At 32.7% G+C, this 18,695-nt stretch overlaps 1 protein-coding gene across 8 annotated transcripts in view; it reads right to left on the bottom strand.

Annotated features, from left to right (window-relative positions):
* LOC126815379 (protein couch potato) overlaps positions 1–17,637 on the bottom strand; it is a 71,267-nt gene extending 53,630 nt beyond the window's left edge. For 2 of the 8 annotated variants that reach the window (XM_050540986.2, XM_050540984.2), the window contains exon 1: positions 17,041–17,613. In XM_050540986.2, the coding sequence (XP_050396943.1) occupies positions 17,041–17,148 (108 nt within the window). In that variant the 5' untranslated portion in view covers positions 17,149–17,613. Of the gene's footprint in view, positions 1–17,040 lie in introns of all 8 variants that reach the window. The other 6 variants (XR_007677879.2, XM_056099525.1, XM_056099526.1 and 3 more) reach the window with 6 other exon arrangements.
* Positions 17,638–18,695: the final 1,058 nt, after the last annotated feature.

Raw genomic sequence — 18,695 nt, 5'->3', positions numbered from 1 at the left:
ATCATATAAAACCAGATTCCATCCTTAATCGTCATTGATATTTTTAATTATTAATGATACTCTAATCATGAAATGTTTCAATAACTCACATATTTTATGCTTTATTCTAGAATGTCTTGCCCAGGTAGAGTTAGGAGCGCTAGCTGGGAAGTACTGCTTCAATTCAGGTGAGAAAAAGACCTATGAAACCAAACTGAATTTATGGCATTAAGACAAAAGATAATGTAGTATATTATATATATAAGTTAATGGATTAACCATTCATCTATAGATGTATAAGGAGGTGATAATTTATGATATTAAAATTAGTAGCAACCTCTTTCAGCTAAAGCACCTGGGCTGTGTAATAACCTAATCGTGTAACTTTTTATTATCCTTTCTGAGAAAAAGACCTATGAAACCAAACTGGATTTATGGCATTAAGACAAAAGATAATGTAGTATATTATATATATAAGTTAATGGATTAACCATTCATCTATAAATGTATAAGGAGGTGATAATTTATGATATTAAAATTAGTAGCAACCTCTTTCAGCTAAAGCACCTGGGCTGTGTAATAACCTAATCGTGTAACTTTTTATTATCCTTTCTGACTGTATATGTACATTAAGATCTCTTAAACACCATGAACGGTGAGAAAAATGAGATTCATAGTATGCCTAATTCAAGTCATAAACACTGCCAACAACATGATTAATTCATTCTCTGCTGTTACCAATTCCCAAATTGCTATATTTGACAAATAGTTCATGATTAACTGATAAAAGAATAACTTTATTTTATTTAAGGTCTATATTTGGATTCATGAAACAAATTTGAAAGTGCAATTTGCGTGCAAAAATATTTATTACATGAATCAGTAAGTTTTTGATTACACAAGAGTTGGCAGTATGACATTATCATTCACTAGCATTTGACGGATATCGTATTGAGAAGAATTCATGGACAGGTTTTAATATTTGGTTGAATATAGTGCATGTGAAGAGAAATGCCATTGGAATGTTAAACAAACTAGTTTGTTATTTTAGTCAATAGATGTAGTACCCTATAACTTAGTCAATTCAACCACTAGTGTATCATCTGTATCCAGAACAACCCACTCACTTACACAATACTATTACTTGTACCACTAAGCTTAATCAAATTTTACAGCTGAATGGAGGACTCTATTGTAGAAGATTACATGCATTAGAGTACTTTTTTTTTATTTACTTATTACACATGGCTGTTATTTGTTATGTCTACTCCCAAGTAACTGGCTGTGTTTATTATGATGCAGATAGACAACAATTACACCTCCCATCAAATGTCTCAATTAGTATATTTAAATAGGTAGTAAGCACCTATTACACTTTATTCCAACCAACATATACATTGTCACATACAGATTAGCACCTCAATGTCAGGTAGTAACCATAGCAACAAACGACATATCTCGTCTCTTGGATGAAGAGCAGGTAAACTAGTGATGTTCAATCACCATTTGTAAGAAATTTCTTAATAGGCTTATTTTTAGAAATCCTTCTATATTCTTTGGTCGCATTATGTCAATAGTTCATTAATTAATTGTTCCATGCATAATTGGGAGTATTTAGGGAGATTTTTACTGTGCAAGGCGCTGAGTTTCCAATATGTCACTGATTAATCAAATACTTGCGTGTTCAGTACAGTGGCAATGAGGCCAAGAAAACAGATTTTCGCACTTGTATTATTGCATTGAGTGACTGGAAGGCAAGCTCGTTTCTCTATTCTTTTCTTATTGATTTATTAGTTTTATTCGCTTAATCTGATAGGAAGCTTGCCATTATTTTCACAATTCCTACACCGATAAATAACTAACTATGGACAATATTTTATAAGATATATTAATGATGTCATGGCCAGTATAATCCCATTAAGGAAATATTGTTATGAGAAAATAAATCATGTATTTAAAAGTAACCGGAATAATGGAACAGCTTTCCAATAATGTTACCTGACAATAGAACACAAGTTCTACTTCAGTTTTAACATGAACAACAAATTAAAAAATATTTTCTGTTTGAACGTCCATCTGACGATGAAATAATGACAGTGACATAAAATTTTCATTAATCTACAATATAAGGCTATAATGTGAATTCTATGTTTCAATCATTAAAGAGTAGATTTAATCAGATGTAGCCAGACAATTCATGACAAGCGATGCCACACAACCAAAGACCTTAACAGATGAAGGATTTATCATTTGAAATAATATCTTCAATTCGATTTACAATTTTTTTGCTATGTTAGCAGATCTGAATGGCACATGTTGCATGTTGTGAAAAACTGTATCCAGGATATTGACCAATATGAAAACTAGCTGAACCTTCAACATTGCCAGGTTCTTAAAGTAAGAACTCTTGGGGTGGATTGTATAAGCTTAGACCTATGGGTTTAAACCCCTTGGGAAAAGTGCACCGTCCATTATTTTATAAATTGTCAAATATTCTTGTGAATTTTATTTACTTTTATCTATTATATTGCACATAAGTAGAACAAAATTTTGTTCTAATGCTGTACATATCATGTACTGTAAGCATCACTATGATTGTTCTAAGAGAGCATCCACTAAAAATATAAAAAGGTCTGGAGAAACATCAGAAAATGTTGAAATCATCAAGTAGATCAAGGGTTAATCTTGTTGTTATGGAATCCATATAATGGATATTTATACTGGGTGTATATCGTATATTACTTCTACCATCAATCTTTGTACTGTTGATTTCAGTTATAAAATATTAAACATATAAGTATTAAGAATTATACATATTTAATACTTACAACTACTTACAAGTAATCTTATAAATATATAGAGTAATACAACACTAATTAATCCAAGGTTCAGAGTTCAGGTCAACCATAAATATATTCAGACATTAACTTACCAGATTTGCTTTGATAAAAGTATGAGTGCTAAGCCAGAAAAGCCACAAGGCCAAACTCAAGTAAATGGTTTCTGAGTCCCCTTACTACAAATCAATAGAAATTCCCTATATTTTATTTATATAATCGTTGGTTAAGATAGTGTTAGGTTAAGGAAAAGTGATTTGATCACTGAGGACTAAGTATAATAACAAGTTAAACTAATAAAATATAGTCTGCCATGCTCTATTATTAAGCAATGAAAGGCCAGTGGTCGGTATTAGTGTTAGCATTCTAAATGAGGCGAGATACAGGCTAAATCCCCTGTCAGCTTCAATCAATATACCAAATAAGACAAGTTTGTGTTTGTCCCTTATAGCTCTCTAAAGCCTTCTTTCACACTTTTTCCTCATTTGACCACATACATCGATACAAGTTGTGTAGATCTATACATTACTAGATCTGTGATCAAATCTTGAATATATTTTTGACAGTTTCAATAAATAAAATATTTTCAATATCTTGCCAGTTGAGTGCTTCAATATAAGATTCATTTGACTCGATCTATATCCCATGGGATGCAGAGAACATGATTGGTGAGATATTCCTGGAATGGGCTATAATATGACCTGTGCTTTAATTTCAATTCACACATAGCTTTTAGAAGTGTGATCCTTCAGGATCACTGTGGTCATTTATGCAGTCTCTTAACAGTTATGTGAATATGATTGACCTAGGCTCAACTCCAGGGGTCAAGATAACAATCCTTTGTCTGTTACTGATCTGTATGGTACTTCATCAAATTAACTAATATCCTTTCCCCCTTGTGCCAAGATCTTTTTTTTTACTAGTAGACTAACAATATTTAACAAAAAGACTAAAGATGCATTGAGTTGGCTTTAATTATGTTTGATGTTAGCTATAAGGTCTAATTAGTACAAGGAGATAAGCGGAATACATTAATCACCTTACATCAGGGCAATACACCACACTTCTTGGCTTGAAACACTTCGAGTCAGTATTGACAAGTGTTAGTCCAGATGAGATTATTAATTATGTATAAGACTCTAATTATATTTATTGAGAAATGTGGAATTGGCCTGCTGGTTGCCTATTGTTTTTACCTATATTTCTTGATTAAATCTATAAGTTGCCCAGCAAACCTTATCAATTATGTAGAAGATTGGCACAACCAGTAGAAAACAGATAATTAACAAAAGACGGAGGAATGTATTTGCGGTAAAATTTCTTAATCTCTTGAGAATAGAGTAAGTTTTCTTTATCCAATTAAAACATGGAAGTTTGGAAAAGAAAAAAGGCCCATGTAAGTGAAAAAACATGTCTTGTCAAAGGTAAGGACTACAGTCTAAGAAAAACATTTTAAATTTTAATTGACTGATAAAAAGTTCCCTAAATGATTGTCTTCCGATGTGTGGTAATTAGAATAGAGGCTTTTAAGGAATCAATCTTTTTCATACTGTTAACACAATTTAACAGATATTAACAAAAATAGGTTGCCAGGCAATGAAACATGCCTGCAACAGCTACATCTTTGGAGCAATCACATTCTAAATCCTTAGGTGTGAAAACAAAAAAAATTTCAAACTGCAATACATATGGCACTGTGAGAAGATTCTACAAGAATCACGATAAGGCAATAAATAACTCATGATGTTATTTTCAGAAATTGCAAGGGTTATTGGTCACATTAATTGAAACATAGAGAAAATTTAATGTAGATCAGATGAGGACTTCAGAAGGGCCATAACTCAGGATATAATTTCATTGAAATTATTGAAATATTTGGCTTCATTGTATCATAATTTTCAAGCAGATGCATGATGACTTTAGTTGTCAGCATTTACAACATTCTGCAAAGTAAACAAGGGCCATAATTTTAGAAGAAGTTGGATAGGTTTCGGCATCTTGACCTAAATTTTAAACTGAAATTTAACAGAATCTTTTTTTCCACTAATGTAAACATATACAAATTTTAAATAGACGATACATGTTGTCTGTAGAGTGTGGACAACAGACGGACCGCGCCAAAATCAATATGTGACTATATTTTAGTGTGGGTAGGAGGGCCTATATAAAAATTAAAAGTTGCAAACTTATTGACTGTGAACAGTTTTGGGAAGATAATAGGGACAGAGACATTTTGGATGTTCATTTATAACTTTCCCACATTGTAAAGTTAATATCTCGGATACTGATAATGGGTGATAAGATAAAATGGATGATAAGATTTATTCCACAAGTAAAATTTCAAGCTAACTGATGTCTGTTCTTGAGAGTTTATTTTGTTGAGTGCTGTAAAGTATACACCCAGTCTATCTAGGTGTAATGGCTGTCTCCTGCCTTTGATAAGATCGTTTGACGAGAGATGAACACGCAGGTGTGTTAGGATAGATTCCTCACAAACATGAACAAGAAACAGGACGAACATTTCCTTACAAATTGATTTATAAAGGAATGGGAAATTAACATCTAAATACCAAGTACATGTTTGATAAATGAGTATTTAGAAGCCGAGTTTAAAGCACAGGGTTTTCAATTAGACTATATCAGTATTGTTGGTATTTTTCCCAATGTACATATTTTCTATATTTATTTTATGTCCATAATCAATAAGCACTACACATGGCATAATATAACTATCAGTATAGGTAATAATAGGAAATATTCCACACAATATTCCCACATATTCTCAATACAAAAATTGAAATGTAAGCAAATTATAAACTATTACTTACAGTGGAATAAATCTATCCAACAATGAATAAAAAATTTATTATAATCATCAAAACTTTGACATAAATTTATCTTTTTTAATTTATTAAATTTAAAGGAGTCACATTGTCTTGTTTTCTGAAGATTAGGGATTCTTTCAATAGTTTGGTCAGTTTTTTTTTTAATCTCAAGGACAACTGTGATGAAAATTATTTTATTACTGTACACTTGACCCTCCCTTCCATAAACAACAAAAGGCCATTTAGCTTATTTCTTCCACCTTTCTACTATCAATAGAATTGCTATTTTCTATATACACACATATATTTTTGGCAGTTCATAAATACAGCTGCAATAAAGCTGGTCCGCTCTTGTGTTCAAGACTTGTGTATAGAAAAGTATATACTGTAAAGACCATGATTTCAAATATATTTACTAGGGAAAAACTCCCCATACCTATTCTCTTCATCATAAAGAAAAACTTAGAGCCTTGCGAACTGGTGTTTACATAGAAATGTTCAAAGTATAACGATTAGATATAGGTGTGGGAAGATTACACATCCAGCAAGTATAGCCTAATTTCTTTCACAATGGATGTATATTCAAACCTTGCTTGCAGCAAAGGTAGATGGGACTACAAAGATATTATGATAAATTTTAGAAAAACTCAACAGTTCAGTTAAATACATTAAAAAGTGGATTGACATCTCCTTATTTACATGCATTAAACTTATCCTATTTTATATGATGATAGATGTACTGGACGACAGAAACAATATGTTTGCTATGAAAACAAAACACAAGTTATAAATCTATCCAAATAAGATATTATATGTACAATTAAAGTATCAATGTTTTGAGGCAGTAGTAAAAAGGAAAGCGGCAAGGTTGAACAATTAATGACTTAATTGAATTTATCATGAATCCTAGTGTTTTCATAAATTTAAGATTCAAAATTTGTTTTTCTGTCCACATAAATTATTTCTAATTTTAACTTTAGAAACCTAAAGAGGTCTTTTAAGGCACATTATCAAATACTCAACATCGTAGGAGTAATGTTCACCAAGGTTAAGAAAATATACATATTAAAAGCAGCACTGACAAAATTATCATTTGGCATCTCTCTCACACAAAATAAATAAACTATGAGTTCTTGATATACAAACAATCTGATTCTTCTAAACAAACAATATCTATGTAAATTCTTAACCAGTACACACTCAATGTACAGCATTAACATCAATTTAAACTACCCACCAAGGAATGTATATCAAACAATACCCAAGGGACACATACTGGTAAATCATTTCCAATATACAACCAAGAGTAAGATTATACACAAATAAGAATAGATGTATATTAGCAAGGTATACAAATATGATTCATATATATACAACAAAGATTAAGAATACACACCAAAGTAAAATTGGCGTGTATTGATAAGGTACACAGTATGCCTAATACATCAATTGGATTCCTTTTGAATATCACATCCATGATATTAAAATGGAATACACAATTATAATGTACACAATTATATTTATTCTATCTTTTCTGGTTTTTATACAGAATGTTTGTAGTTAATCTGTGTCTAAAAGCAGACGGTAGTTTTATGAGGTTAATCTAGCAAACTGATATCCCCACTTATCCTCCATCATCTAACCTACACTGGTCTTGATCAATAATCTATCCTGTTGACCCAATGACCCTAGCTTCTTCCTGAAAACTCTTTAATTAATAACAAATTGCAAACGACCAGAAAAATTGACATTTATGACATTTCACTTCTTTTTTAAGTGATTGCTTATTTTGACAACACAACTGAGGAGGTCATGTCTAAAAAGGAGTTTGAATATATAACTGTTAAAAACAGAAGTCAATCAATAAAATTCTTGTGTTAACTTATAGAAGCATGTCAATGTCAATAACAATACGTATTATACACCCTGTTCCAATAAATGCATCAGAATAATGCCATATTTCTAAAGTCAATTGTTTGGTTTTGTCGAATGACTCGCTGCTCTTTAAAGAAAGAAAAAAAATTAAACAGGTGCCATTCTCATAGCAACATGTCATGGGTTTGACGGACGACATAAAATTGCCATCAAGAATAATAAGATCTCTGGCGATTTTCATGGAACTTCAAATTCCATAATTGATTATAATGTGGCTTAAAAATCCATAATTTGAATTAGTGTTATAACTGACTATATTTTGTACAATGAACTATTGTTATATATAATATGATTATATAATCCTATTTGATACCATATTACAAGATGCCTGAGGGTAAAACTCTGGTCATAATACAGACATCACAATTATATAATGGCGGGATTAACTTTCAGGATCAAGGCTATATTTAAGATGAAAATTTGGTAGCTTATTAATTGAATACTGACATTCATATGTGTTACCTTCATGTCATTATGTATCCACCTTTTTTTTTATCCGGTTAAATCAGTTCAACTACACGTTTTTTTTCCTATCAGAAAATTAATGTAAGCTTTTCAATTTAAGGTAACTCATTTCATTGATTGAAACAGATGAATTATGAAACCTGACATGTTATTATATAATGTACAAGCTCAGGTGTTTGAAATGATGTAAGTAATGATTTCTAAATGGTTAATCACAGATGCAAGAAAAAGTATTTAATAATTAGTTTTAAGAATAATTGTCAGATCTACCGTATTAAACTTTTGAGTGAAAAATTTATTATTGCATTTTAAATAAATGGTTTAATTATTGATATATTTAATCAGATCTGTGCACAGCTTCATTAGCTAATTATTATTCACTTATTGGAATGTTAATAGAAAGGCTGTTCCTGACCACTGCACACAACCTACCGCAAATATTGAAATTTAAATTAGATAAAATTGTGAGAATATATTGAAGATTTTCTTTGCTAAATTCATAGTTAACAATTCCTGAACACTAAATTTCATTTTGAAAATAAATATGCTAGATGAAATAGGATTAATATCCACTGGACCATTGTTTTATTCCTACAAGGTTCTTCGGAGGCAGAAAGATGAATAGTTTGGCATACAAAACTACACAATTACAATCGGGAGACAGAAACCACAAACAAACTGACGACATACCAAAGACCTATAGTTCAAAGCTGAAAACCACTTGTCCATGAGTAATGTCATCTGTACATATAGCTACAGCTATTGCAATTCAATAATGCATAAAGGTATTCCCTAATGCAATATTAGTTTTGGTGTACCTGTATTTGTATTGAACTAAAGGGAAATTTTTTAAAGAAGTATAATCAATATCACTGAGAAAATAAATTTTGAGTAATATCAAGCTACTAACATACATTAAAATGCACTAAAATAATGTGTACAACTCATAAATTGAAAGTCAAAACGTCTATATCTCAATAAGGGTCAGGCAGATTTGTCTCAAATTTTCCATACAATCCAATTACATAAAATCAACCAGTGAAAGACACCCCCCCCCTCCCCATATGCTAATGAATGAATGAAATGCAGTTTAACATCCTACTTTCTGCACCAAACGGGCTAATGAAGACAGCAAAGCTCCAATTCCTCTTTATAGTACCACTTCTTTCACCCAATTGTATTAATAAATCTCATACATTTTAACATTCATGTACAGGCTTTTATTACTAATGGTGGGAGTATGCAGTACCTTGTACCAATACATTTTAACCATTGATAATAAAACAATGGCTTTCAAAGAAATATGTCTGTTCAGTCACTGTGACTAGTTTATTGGTTAAAAAGAAAAAATGGATGTTCCGATTGGCTGGTCACCAATAAAAGATTATTGATTATTGCTTCATTTTAAACTCTCTTGATCGCTTTTAAAAGGAAAACATGGTAACTCCATCTTAAAGACACTACTCCACCTCCGTTCAAACCCGTTTAGGTAGCTCTAATAAAATATGAAAAGAAAATTCATTTCTCTAGTGATTTGTGACAACAATGTTATGTATCAAGGTATCCTGCATCCTTTGTTCAAAATAAAAATATGGAAAGCTTTTAGAAATTATAACAATTTGTTAAGGATAAAAGACTCTTAAGACAATGCATATCATAAATATTGATATTGTGCAACTACGAAGCACCTTTTCATTCCATAAAAGCAGTGGCACTATGTATGGATTTAAAATATTTATAACTTTGGATATACATATATTGTAACATTGACAACCATTAACCAAATAGCTGATAAATAAAAATGCTTGCAGTTATTTGCTAACGCTTTAACACTAATGTTCAAATCACCATCACTATTTCTTAAGTAAATATTTAGATTTTGTAAGCTTGATTTACTAACAAAATTTGAAAATGGCAGATGATTTATAAACTTGCTAGACCAGACTTGGTTTTAAGTGATGTAGAGACCATGAATCTGACATGTAAATGATAAAACAGCCTTAGTATACATCTAAAACATGGTAAATCTGAGACAAAAAAAGCTACAAAATGTTTTAATCTCCACTTCAAATACAAAACATAAAAGGGCTAGTATATGGACAAGTGATAAATCATGGATTATAGTTTTACGTAGATATAATATTTTACAAATTTTACAGCCAATGCCTAAAACTATGTAATAATGTACAACAACATACTGAACTTATGATGCAGGTTTTATTAAGTATCAGAGATATTTAGAGACTTGAGTGTGCTACGATTCAGACAGTTGTTCCATGTTACTATTGGACTGAAGTATTCAAAAGAAGTCAGAATTGCAACAACAACTCCTTAAGTTTTAAATGGACTCAATGAGATCCAAGAGCTAGACTTCTCATATCACAAGGACTAATAAAACATAAGGATCATTAACTGTCTTTATCTGAAGTGTTTCCACACTCAGCCATTGTTTAAGCTAGATACAATTGATATCAACTGCTCTAGTAGGGTTGACTTCAATTCTTTGAAATCTGTTTAAATAGATGAGCTTGTAGTGGCTACTGGCGCTGTCCTTCTTTCCTTATTATTCTTTTCTTATTCAGAGCTATCACATATCAGACACAGTAATGTTTACTTAAAGAAGCTAAATAGCAAATATTTGGGACCTAGAAATGGACACAAATGGGTCACAACGCATATAATAATGCAATATGAATGTATATAAACTGATTTACATTCAATCGTTTCTGTTATTACTGTAATTCTAATCAGTTATGTTCGGCAAAATACGCCAGAAGTCTCTATCGAATGACAATCTCTAGCATATGGTTATTCCAGTCTTCACCGATAGTATTTATTGCATATGCTCTCCAGATAAGAATATGACATCACTGTTTGACCATCTTCAATAGAAGGCTTGATCTCGCTTTAACTATGTACATCTTATCAAGGCCTTAACGTAATACCCTGCACATTGCAGTACTAATTTCGATTGGGTACAAGCCCAACTTGTGAGCCTATTAGATTCCTCAATCGTCGAGAATACCAAGTCTGATGCTTTCAAGCTAAAATGTCTACCTGTGATAGTCGAGTTGCAAAGTTCAAGGTTCATTCAATGTCAAGGTTTCCATGGAGGTCGCGATGTCACAACCTCTGATTGGACGCTACTGCTCACGTGTCTGTAGATAACATAGCTAAAAGTTCAGGAATTGTGAAGTAAACAAGCAACGGCCAGATGTTGTGAAACTCGCAGTCGTTGCTTCAGGAACATGCTGTTTGACACGACTTCAGTGACCGCTCTAGTCTCTTAACACCTTTAGCCAAATTTTCAGCCAAATCAAAATTTTATTAGCCAATTCGGAAACTTGTAGCCAAATATTATATTTCTATTCATGAGTTTGTTAATTAAAAAAAAATATTTAACATGTACTTATTTAATACACAAGAGTATTATTTTATTCCCTGAACTGTCCGAAAGTTCACACTTGCAAGGATTCAGGCAACAAAAAATGAGATTCTGTCATACAAGTGTCACTTGTACACTCCTCATCACATCAATCACATTCATATTCACATTGTCGCCATCAGTAACTTTCTAGAAGAAGTAGAAGTTGTATCTGCCGTTTCGTTAATGATGTGCTTCGTGGATGAAGGTAGTAAAAATGAATCTATCCTCATTTTTGGTTCGGTAAATAAATATTAGTAAATCATTATTCATTATTATAATTTGAAAATAAATTGGAAAAATTATAGCTAAGCGTAATTAAACACAGTTTTTAAAATGCGTAACCATTGACAAATTTGCCACTTGCAAGATTGAGACTAGAGTCAATTAATGTACTAAAAATAGACACTACATTGAGTCAATCAAGAGAAGTGTTCAATTGGACAATTTCAAGATTAAAAGTAGAAGATTTTCGAAATTACACTCTCTTAAATTCATTCACCAAAACTTTCGCCAGTATCATCAATTTGATCTGTAATAAAAAGAATTATCGCCATTGGCGAATTGGCGAATGTCTAAGGCGGTCACTGGACTTGTGAAATATGTCCCTTATTCGAGTCCCGTGTTACAAATGGCGCTGAAACACATTATGGTACATGATTCCTGTACCAATGGTAAAATGTTTACTTTGTCTTAAATATTGGATATCAGAAGCCAATTTTTTCCCCCAATAAGATCCCAACATAAATGTTGATTTAAATTGACAAATAATTTGTGTTTTCAATGTCGAAGACTCTGGATGATATTGAGTTAGAGACTTAGCTACTTTAAGGGTGTGGGGGGTTGGATGGCCGAATGTATCATAAGGCCTGTCATTGAGTCAACTGGCGTGGTTTCGAATCCCCGGTTGTACGTGACAAGGATTAGGGTCGCCTGTCCAACCTCGTGGGTTTTCTCCGGGTCCTCTGGTTTCCTCCCACTGCTAAAGACCCCTACGCGCAAGCGAATTATTGAAATAAAACTGAACCATGTGTTAGTCCCGAAATGACCTAGTTTGTGTCGAGTGGACGTTAAACCCCATTTCTCTCTCTCTCTCTCACTTTAAGGGTGCCATAACCAGAGCATGTGTTCAAATGCAGATTTAATTTTTCATCAAAAATTTACAATCATTTATTGTTTACAAAATGGATCGACAAACAATTGCATATTTGTGGAACACAGACTTTTTCAAAGCAAAAATGGTCCAACCAACACAGTCGAACTTAAAATTACAGACAAGATAAATGTTTTGGTGAATCTCATGTCAGATCACAAGGTCGTTGATATATGGGGAATAAATAAATAGTCATGTTCTTATAAATGAACTGCCTTCAGAAATATCGTCAGATGGATGGCATATTCACCCATGATTGAATGCGGTGTTATGAAAAAAAGCACCGTTCTCCATCATTTCTTCTAAACCCACGATTCGCACGCGCTGTTAAACGCCATTGTTCTACAAACCACTGGAAAACCTCAATATTTGATGAATGGAACCACATTATTTGAGAATTCCCCGGAGAAAAATTGCTAGTTCCTTTCACTCACACGACCCATGTCGAAATGTTGATTATTGATATATGCTACTTTCGGTTTATATACCGTCCTTGAATCGGCAGGAATTATTGAAGTTTGGTTGAAATCAAAAGAATTCTTTTCTCATAAAAGTCGCCGAATCAATTTCAGAAAATAAAAACCAATCGCGTTTACTTTCCCATTAATAGAATTCGAGCCGTTGATCCGTAGACACCTCTTACAGAAAAGTAGAAGCAAAGGGCTAACGGTGAATGTAATGTGGGTCATTGCGAGTCAAAATCCTATGACCGTTGATTCTTTATAGAACCAAATACTAAACCATTATCGCCAGTCTATCTAAACGAAATAAAAAAGCTGTTTATTGCCGCGACATATACGCTTCAAAAACCACGAAACAAATAAATAGCAATTCAATATATCATCTAGTAACGAAATGATATAGATATCCTATTCGATTTATCTCCGCTGTGTAATAAACAGTATTTCAAAAAGCTATGATGATTCGTTTGGCACAATCAATAGCGACCTCCATACAATCAACCGACACGGGATTATATTCTCGCTCCACGATATGGCTAACATGTCGTTTGTTTCTTTACCATCCTTCTTGATATACATTCCTGCAAGCAGTTTACGTGTATATTTTGATAAGCATTTATAAACTAACCAGCCTTCTATATATGCCATTTAGTACAGTTTTATCATCCGTATAGATTTCAATGTCGGTCTGTTTTCAATCAATTTGGCGCGAATGATCGTAAAAGGAGATTGTGGAACTAAACAAGAACGTTTCGGAAAAAAATGTTTTTAACTTGTGACATATTCAGTTTAGCATCTGGTGTCATTTTATTCTGTAAATGTCCATGTTTGGTCTGATTTTTATTCTTAAATTAACATTTGATATAGACAAGTAAAAATCGTGACACAGAAATAACAGTGGTTTCATAAAAGTATATATAAAGGGTTTCAAGTCATTTTTTTATGATTTTTTTTTCACTGAAATTCTTTGAAAGTTGAAAAGAAGAATAGAATTCTGACCCTAGAGAATATTATTTAATTCTGTTTTATTTGATTACGATGAAACAGCGTATAAATTGTACCAGTAATACGTTTTATTATTGTTTGAAAAACACATTCGTCTGTAAACATACGAAAAACTTTAATTTAAATAACAATAACCAGGTATTTTTGTTAAATGCTCTACATTATTCAGATATTTCTTTGTTAAATTCTAATACACATAAATAACTGTATTTTCCAATACCTTTAAATATAAAAAGCTCAAAATAAATGAATGTAATTTAACGAGATTGATATAGATTTTAAATTAGGTTTGAATAATTTTATGCACTGGTTACTTCAATACATTATAAAATAACTATTTAAAACGGAGACGAAGCCTGGACGGCTAAGCACCAATTAGGGGTCATTACGATATTATTGAGGTACAGATGTTTTCTTTACGAATGGTCCGTAAATGCGATAATTCAAACGGAACGGGCGATATCGTTATTATACTAAATATCATGGGAAAATTGAGAACAGTTCATTATAATTCCTTATGTCTAACAATTATGTTGATCCGAAAATGGACTTTGATTATTGCCGATAACCCAAGATCCGGTCCCATTTTCAATAAATGTATTAAAGCATGGTCTTAATCCGATTTATGTCCCTTTTGGTTTGTTTCCTAGCTCTGGACATTCTTTGTCATTGATTTTCCGGCTTTGTTCTGGAGTGAAAGAAAAACACTCTAATTTACTTCTCAAAGACGTACGGTCAACGGGCGCACGAGTTCTGGAATGACATGTAATACATTTCATGAGACGACAGGTAGTTATTATAAGCCCAAGGGGGCGGGGTAGTCTTCTTATCTCTCAATGACTCCACATGGACATCTCCATCAGACCCACCACCTGATGTCAAAGTTGAACTCTGATTATTTGATCACACAGTACAGTGTATAACATTAAAGCCCAAATACACTCATAAATAATTAACCTGCCCTTATATAACGGTCCATCGTCATCTGTCACACCCATGAACCCGTTTCAACATGCATGTATTCTTCGGGGATATATCTCACATAACCTATTTAATATAATCATTCAAATAAGAAAAACTTGCTTTACAAGTGTTGACAGAAGATGAAGACGATTATACTTATCAGGAGTGGGTTCAAAGATGACGGATCTCGACAATCTTCACATATTCTATTTCTTGTTAATAAGGTTAAAGTTTATAAGATATACATATATTATATGTATTTCATATATATTGTATAATATACATGATAATTATTTAGCTTATCGTTTATTGACCAAGATTCAATCAAGCCTCTTTTCACATTGAACTGCTCCCATAAATAAGGTTGTCGGGTGCCTTTTTTTAGTCCGCAAAACGAATCACACCCCTAGTTCATTCAAAGCGTGTTTCATAATTTATTGGCAAATGACAATTGTGACGAATATAGTACATCATTCAATGTAATCTATAGTAAATTTTCATCCCAGACGACCTTTGTAATGACAAATGCTACACATTATTAATTCAACAACTTTTCGGATACAACCATTTTTGGCCAATCAAAAACTAAACAAATCAACATATTTAATGGACAAGTATTTAGAAAGAATGAAAGTAATTGAAAATCTAAAAGAGCCGCTTGGTCGTTACATATTCAATCTATCTTTATGTCATGTTGACAATAGATTAATCATATTGGGGGCTTTAGGTAAAGTTGGCATGTCGGAACTACAATCTCTACTAGCATGCAATGACATCCTAGATAAAGTTGGAGTCATTCTTAATCCTGGGACACTAGAATAATTTTGCTTACTCTGGGCGTTTGCACATAACTCGGTCATTACCAAATAGATCTCTTCATAGATGAAAATCGACTCCGTCACGTTCATATGTTTACGTGAAACTGGACACAATGTTTTTTACATAGACGTAAATAAACCACTCATTTCGAACACGCCTATTTCCTTTCAGCATCAAGCCTTTGTTATATCATTTTTAAACTTTGGGTTGATATAGCAAAATTACAAATCATAAATCATTATCAATTGAGCATTTTCGTAAATTTATATCTTCAGAAACCATAATGTAAACAAAACGTGGGCGTATGTTTCCATCACTTTCAACCTAGCCTATGTCAACAATTTGTTCTAATTTATAAATTGATGAAAGCGGATTTTCAAGACTGCTGTGTAACTGTTGTGACTTGATGTGCTAAGTTTTTGGTAAGTGATCAGTGATTTTAAAACTAATCCAGTAGTTGTTTCAATAAGATAAAATGGATATCTATGACAATAACCCGTGGTCACACGTCGATTACTACAACCCACGCCGATATTCTATTAACCTTACGTTGATCGCACTGTTGCAACTCCATACCCATTTCTGTCATTTTATTTCTTTTTTGTTCAGCGTCAAGGCGACTTTATTAAAATTTTAATTAACGAAAGCTCATATTGCATCGAATAGCAATTGCTCTTCAAACGTTGCACATGGAACCATTATTATTACGTTTCGAATCGTCATACGATCCAGTTAATTATACAAGAATTGTGAATTATATATGATCTTTAGAAGTGTACAAGGTTGTTTATAAGTGTCTACAATGCTGCCGAAGAACAGGTTGTCAGCATCAATAACATCCCGTCCAAATGAGACCTCAAATACATACGCACAAAGACAGAAAATAGCTCCGTCTACCGCGAATGCGTAAGATAATATTTGATATAGTTTGAAGGGAATTTTTGTCAAGTATTATTTCCCGCATGATCTAGTACAGTTTACAACAACTCATCGCTATAGACATGTACTGTAGTATTTAGTTACCCGTCAGTCGACACTTGCTCTAGCAGACGCCCCCAAACACAAACGTAGTAACACGGCTTTCTGAGCGATAAGCGCCCAAAAAGATGAAGACGGTGATGCTAGGAAGATTTGTCAAGTGATATCGTCTTGAGATTAAAAGTAAAAGACTTACCTCTTCTTCGGGTGTTGTGTTAACTGAATCCATACTTTGACTAAGAGCAATATTAGAATCAGTATTAAGTCCAGTGCTATTATGTGAAGCCATTTCTGTCGATCTCATTTCTAGAATGGAACCAATTGTTTATGTTTTGGTGGTATAGCGTAAAAATGCTATACCCTGTTCACCAAATCGACTGACTTTTGACTAGTAGTAATAATGAACACAGTCGTTGGGTGTGGTAACTATGAACGTGAGATATCCACGCCTTCGAACTCCCCGTTCAATGATATGTGTTAAAATAGCCGGGCTAAGTCGGCACGCGTTGACTACTTGAATCAAAGAAGTCAGAATTCCCTTACATTCACTGATGTGCGCTTCAGTATAAGTGCGCTTGGTGCAAAGTGCAGTGGAAAGACTGTGAATTAAAAGCCCAACACTCGGTGTGGCTATTTCTCTTTCCCCTGCATTCAGTCACACACGTGTCCTGTACGAGAGAACGTTTGAAATGAATCGAATCCTTTTCCACTATACACCTCCGTTTATTTTGTTATTCAAATGCACGCACATTCACTTCATGACGTCACGATATCCCATACTTCCCCGCGAACTATGACCCTTTGAAGCGGCCTTTTGTCTATCAAATGCTTACAATACGATTAAATTCAATGGGTATTTAGTGATTAACAACACGGGAGAGCAAATGACAACCGATTATTAGTGAAGACTATTGAATACAGTTTATGGTAGCCAAACATGGAGCCGATAGTGAAAGAAGCTAGATTAAGCACGAGACTCGAACGTGTGTTGGTTATCAGCTTATGACACGATGGAAGTATTAGTCTTTATAAAATAATATCTGCATTAGCGGGTTATCTAATCAAAATAACGTTGTTAATGACGCAATTAAAACCGTTATATACATATTAATATAACGGTATTATAAGCTACTGCTTGCGTATCATAATATCACAACAATATTTGTTTATTTTCATGATACTAATCTTCTCCATACCATGTGAATTTCATTCTGTTACAGTCAGTTGAAAACTGACATCAATATAATATAGACATCGTAATAATTAATGGCTATTTGTATACTTTCTAAAAAAAGAGCTATAACCCTTTTAACAAAGGACTTTATTGATTAATTTAAATTGCATGCATAACTAAGAAATAATTTATGTAAATATTCCAACCAAGCATGTAGATGTCGCTTATTTAGCATTTAAATACCCTGTTTTATTTTGTGAAATATTGTATAAAAACCGATAAGAATGGCATGAGATATTGTTTTATGTTCAGATAAGCATTACTATAAATGTTATAGTGTTATGGAAATACGAATATTATAATATGAATTTATTTCCAAATATACGGGCATATCAGATACAGCAGACACATGGTAAAATATTCATATTTTATGTAAATAAGGAATGAAATAAATAAGTCACGCTAGTCTCGATCATTTTGTTAGGTATTCAAAAGAGTTAATCGATTTTTCTTCTTTTTTTCTTTTTTTTTGATATAGAGCTATGAAACGTATTTAGTTTGTTCGGCTATTCGTATCACGCGTATAAATTCATGATTCAATAGTATTTTGTACAAAAGCACTTCGTTAAAGGAGCTAAATCGCTAATATTTGGGACCAAGAAATGGACACAAATGGG

The sequence above is a fragment of the Patella vulgata genome, chromosome 3, assembly GCF_932274485.2.
Source record: "Patella vulgata chromosome 3, xgPatVulg1.2, whole genome shotgun sequence".
NCBI classification, from domain to species: domain Eukaryota; kingdom Metazoa; phylum Mollusca; class Gastropoda; family Patellidae; genus Patella; species Patella vulgata.
Note: the sequence above shows the minus strand (reverse complement) of the source record. Positions and strands in the feature narration are given on the sequence as shown.